Source organism: Perissodus microlepis, chromosome 15 (genome assembly GCF_051167445.1).
Source record: "Perissodus microlepis isolate ML-2025 ecotype Zambia chromosome 15, ASM5116744v1, whole genome shotgun sequence".
NCBI lineage: Eukaryota > Metazoa > Chordata > Actinopteri > Cichliformes > Cichlidae > Perissodus > Perissodus microlepis.
In genome coordinates, this window is record NC_140475.1 from 30114553 (window position 1) to 30119906 (window position 5354).

Consider the following 5354-nt stretch of genomic DNA (forward strand, 5'->3'; position numbering starts at 1 on the left):
TAGGATATGGCAATGTGCTGCACATAGTTGACCCAGACCTTTTAGACTACGCCAAGCAATTAATCTGTGAGAGGGAAGAGCCTTCACTGGTAGCAAACCAGGAATTCAGAGACATGTGCCAGAACATTTTAGAAAACAGCCAGTTTCCCTGCACACCTGATGGTTGCCTTGCTGCATACCTCATGCTAGTCCAAGAGCTCACAACTGCCATGAACAGAAATGCAGTTCCTACACCTTCTACGTTTGCAGAGGCAAATGACATATACATCTTTCTGAAGAGAGAGAGGATGGAAGGTGCACCAGTAAACATTTCCAATGACCAATAAAATCATACAACATTGTTTGTTAACATTTATTTATCCTTGATTGTTAACATTTATTTATCCTTGTTTAAAATCAACAGGTAATTTGAAAACTGACCAACAAAATGTACAATAAAATGTTGAAATACAATTGACAAGGTGCCATCTTTCATAATGATTCAGTGTTTCATTTACCACAACTTTTGTTAACAATAATGTAGAACATAATTAACATTGAAAGACTTTTGAACTGCAGACTGTAGCAACATTACCACTTGTAGCCATATCGGCTCGTAAGATCAAGGCCTGACTTGAGAAACTTAACAACATCAGATGCGGAAGGCCTTGAGTCTGGGTCATAGCTCACCAAACCACCAAGAAAACTGTTTTTGTCACTGAGATGTGATAGGGCATGTGGTGGGGTTTTGGTTGCCATTAGTGCAGCCAGTTCTCTTTGTTTTTTAACCATCCACGGAGCGGACCCCGTCAGGATCTCCAGATATGTGGCTCCGAGGGACCACATGTCTGTCTGGAACGAGGCCTCTTCAAACATCAGTATGCATTCAGGGGCCATGTAAAGATATGTGCCACCAGCTGGACCAGTAGCCTGGGCAGTGAACTTACTCCCTTGACGAAGCATCACAGTGTCTCTTATGTTTGCCATGCCCCAGTCTGTCAGGACTGCCTTCTTAGAAGGGTGGTGAACCTATGAGGTATACATATGAGAACTTACCAGGTTGTCTAAAATTTCACAAATGTTATCAAAAATGTCATTCCAAAGACCACAGCTCATAATTGAAAAAAAAAAAAAAAACCCTCAAAGCTTTTAGCACCCAGATCACCCAATCACTGCAGATTTATTCTGAGATTGTTTATTATACCCAACATTAAAATTAACAGATTGGTTAATGATCAAACCCGGTTTTATAGTCCTGTGCATTTTTTTATCCCCATTCCACTTAAGAAAGTGGTACAGACTAATAAAATAATAGAAACTTTCAGTTTGTAAAGCCTAAACATTACAACATGTTTGGGAATTTTGTAGGTGTACAAGAACCAACATATTAAAGAAAAAATGGACTATTAAAGAAACAATGTAAGGCTTCTTACTTTTAAAAAAAAATCCTTTATATGAATATGCCAGAACAGTTTCTCATTGTTCAAATGTAGTGTTTAATAGACTGAAGAGAATAAAGTTAAATAAATAATATACTATTTTTATTTTGATCTTCAAAAACAAAGTAGAGAAAAAGAAAAATACAGTATGGCTTACCATGACATTTGCTGGCTTTATATCCTGGTGAATGATTCTCTGTGCATGGATGTACTCTACTGCCATGGATAAGTCCAGTGATATGAAACCGGCATCATCCCCTTCAAGCTATCAAGACAATATATAATATTAATAAAACAATGCGTAGCCAGGTGTGACAATCTAACATGTCTACCACTGGAAATGTATTACTTCAAATAGGATTAGTATTCAAATGCAATTGCAATTTCAATTTCAATAAATTACAATGGGACCTAAGACCAACAAAGTAAATGTTTGGCAGTGACCATCAAAAAGCCCTGATTGCAGTCCTCTTGCGAAACTGTAAGCAGAGGTGAATGGTGTGTGTGAGCAAGGTGGCCAACAAATCTGACTCAGTTACACCAGTCCTGTCTGGAGGACTGGACAGAAATTCCTGAAAAATATTGTAAGAATATTGTAGAAGAAAACCTAAAATGTCTGAACCTCATCCAAGTAAAAAAAAGCAATTCTACCAAAACAGTAAGGGAGCTTATTATTAAAAAGTTAAGATTATTCTTTTACTAAGTTCATACTTTTCTGGCATTTGACAATTAAAGATCATTTTGGTAATTCTAAATGGTTGAAAACATGAGAGAAAAAAAAAAGTAATCAGTCTTTTTATATGTTGTACACAAAGATGGTTTCAAGTTCATATTTAAACAAATGCCAGCAATAAAAAGTTCTTTTTTAATATGAGGGTATTAAGATTATTCACATCTACCTAAATGTATTAAACATAAATTTATGAGTATTGGTACCTTCACCAAGCAGCTGTCTGTGTGAAGCACTTGCTGCAGGGTTGCGCCATGAATGTATTCAGCTGCCAACAAAAAGCAGGACTCAGTGCGGGCAACTGCCATGAGTCTGACAATGTTGGGGTGAGACAGTCTCCTAATAAAACAGAAACATGTCCGAATAAAAAAAAACAAAATAGAGGCATATTATGTTACAGCTTGAGGAACAATCGATTTTGACAATGAAACAAAAAAAAGTATGTCAAAGTTCTTACAGTGAAACATTTATCTCATGATGAATGTCGCTGTCCTCCATCCCTTGTTGGCCACACATGATCCTTTTAACAGCTGCTGGAGTACCATGAAAAGAACCTCTATATACCTTGCCAAATGTTCCTTCTCCCAGTAGATTGTCCTCACTGTATGTAATTAAAGCCTCTTCCACATATGGAACACGTGGAAGATACACTTGGGGATAAAAAAAACACAAAGTAACATACATTAACATACAGCTACTGCTAATCATTCTTCTATTAACTGCTGGATCAGTAATATCTAGGTTTACTCCAGGAACTTGAGTACCAAATAGTGAAGAATGAAAACCTTTATTTACAATTTTTCTGATGATATGATGTTAGCCCTAAATGGGAAAGAATGCTTACATGATGGCGATTTTGGAGTTGTGTTGAAAGACTCTGCAAAAACTATCAAAAGCCCACTATTTCCAGCACCTTCAGATAGCTCTTCAGCTCCCTCCATAGCTTCTTTTGCCTCAATAACTGTATGTGGTAACATGTCTTGGCTCACTGCTCCACCTGGACCTAGAGATGACCCTACATTTTCCTCCTTCCTTTGCTTGGACTGGCTTTTCTTTCTGACTCTCCCTGTTTCAAATTCAGCTGAGCTGGATGTTTCTGCATGGAAATCCTATGAACACATTCAGCCAAGATATACTTTTTGCAGGGTGCACTGTGAAAATATCCACATTTATGACAATGATAAGAAATTAATTGGTCTGTTCAAGATGAAGCCATGGTTTTACCTGTTCTGCAACACTTTGTCCTATGAGGTTTTCAGGAAGTTCATCTGCAGAATAAGATGCATATTATATACTGTAACTGTGCAATGACCAAGCATAGTAAACAAGTGTGTAAAGGTTGGAAATGTAATGCAAACAAAAAAAGAAGTCAATTTTAATGATTTAGTTAGATGTCCAGGCATTCACCTAAACTGCAACTTTCATCACCACCCACTTTAGTTACAGGGTCTTCATCTGTAAAATAACACATTAATTGCAATATATCTGAATGCACAACATGGTCAGTGTACCATGTTCAATCATAACATCAAAAATATTCAATTTGGTTTGAGCAGGCACACACCTGAGATGGAACTTTGATCATCCAAACACACAACCTCTGTACAAAAAGTAAAATTATTTCATACCATACAAATTCGAGTGCTAGACAGTAGTTAATAGTAATATTGAACACTTTATTACCCAGTTGTCTTCGCCCGATGTATAGTGTTCTTTTCCACATATGTGTAATATCAGAAACAGTTCCGTATTCTTTGTGGAACTCCTCCTTACTCCACCTGGTCCCATCAGAATGGCAAAGAGTGAACTCACTCCCCTCAGTACGCTCTGGCCAGAAGCATTCTTTGCCTATGGTAATTAAATCATCATAGGTTTCATGGCCTTGCAGAATGATTCGAGGTGGAGCTTCGTCCATTATTAACTTCTGGTACCGTCCACACTTTCTATGAGTTCTTGGCTTCCACTCCATGGGAGCCAGTCTGACCTAGAATCAAGGAAAAAAAGGGAAATTTATGAAAAAAATATGCCTTTTTAGAAAGTTATTTTTTAATATATTGCTGATAGTCATACAGGTAGCTTCACTTTTTAACTAACCTTCAATAATGATTTGCCATGGTCCAAACGTTTATCATTCAATGGAAACTGCCTTTTCTTTACTTGAGGCTGTAGTAGTTTCTTGGCTTTACCAAAGGCCTCTGCTGCACCTGTAATGGATGAAGCTGAAAGTTAATCAAACTGATCCACAGCGAGTTCCATATTACAAATGACCTTAAAGCAAAATAATTGGGGTTTTCTTACTGAGAAATTCATTGCCACGTGTTGAAGTGTCATCTGCAATATAAATAGGGCATTGATGTGAAACGTGGTTTTACAGAATTCTACTATAATCACAGACTATTGCACAGTCATCTGCTTTCAAAATGTATTGCATCTATTAATAAAGTGGTTAGTCAATCATAACCTGCTAAGCATATCATGTTAAATAAAGGAGATTATTTTGCATGTTGTTCGAAAGTATCAAAACCTACCTGATTTTTCTGCTGTCAGGAGCTTTTTTATGTTGTTATCAAAGCCTTTTTGGGTAATCTCACCTTCAAATAAAATTTTAAAAGGGTAAGTAGTTATAGATTGACTGTAGGAGACAGATCCTACATGACTATCTAACTTTTAAATTGCAATCTTTTAATTTTGTGAGAAATCTATCTTTTGTCATTTTTTTTTTTAAATCGGGCACTCCAACAATATCATAAAGTAATAACTATATACGTCTGTTAACATGCATATTAATTAAGAGAAGTAAATAGGAATACCATACAATGTTAAATAATTAAAGCATGATATTGTCAGGGTTCTTTGCAGTTAAAAAAATTAACTTGCAAGCATTACAAAAAAATTTAATACAGTGTTTGATTACCATTTTCAAGGTCTTTTTTCAGCTGCTCGTAAGCTTTCAGCTTGTCCATTTGCTGTAATGTATACAAATAATTACTGAACAGTTTAAATTTGAATCACGTTTCACCACTGTCGCTAGCTAGAATGAATTAGCCAGACAAAAATAGTACTGATTTGGTTTCGTACAAAACTAGCTTTCCGTCTCTGATATGTAACTTTCACAACATAACCGCAACTTAATATAACACAACTGTGGCAAAAATATGAACAAAAGGGAGAAAAAGTTAAACTTACCTTGTGTCGTTAGGAGCCTG

The 5354-nt window shown here is 36.3% G+C and overlaps 2 protein-coding genes across 2 annotated transcripts; both read right to left on the reverse strand.

Annotated features, from left to right (window-relative positions):
* Window positions 1-570: 570 nt before the first annotated feature.
* LOC146372379 (uncharacterized) lies at window positions 571-2664 on the reverse strand. The gene is made up of 4 exons (XM_084954386.1): window positions 2606-2664; window positions 2355-2487; window positions 1576-1683; window positions 571-1008 (listed from the first exon to the last, which is right to left on the reverse strand). Exons 1-4 carry the CDS (start codon window positions 2662-2664, stop codon window positions 571-573), a joined length of 738 nt encoding a protein of 245 aa, XP_084810512.1.
* Window positions 2664-5111, reverse strand: LOC146372380 (uncharacterized). The gene is made up of 9 exons (XM_084953799.1): window positions 5063-5111; window positions 4677-4739; window positions 4447-4479; window positions 4243-4352; window positions 3832-4132; window positions 3713-3748; window positions 3556-3603; window positions 3373-3416; window positions 2664-2798 (listed from the first exon to the last, which is right to left on the reverse strand). Exons 1-9 carry the CDS (start codon window positions 5109-5111, stop codon window positions 2760-2762), a joined length of 723 nt encoding a protein of 240 aa, XP_084809925.1. The 3' UTR covers window positions 2664-2759.
* Between the last annotated feature and the right edge of the window lie 243 nt (window positions 5112-5354).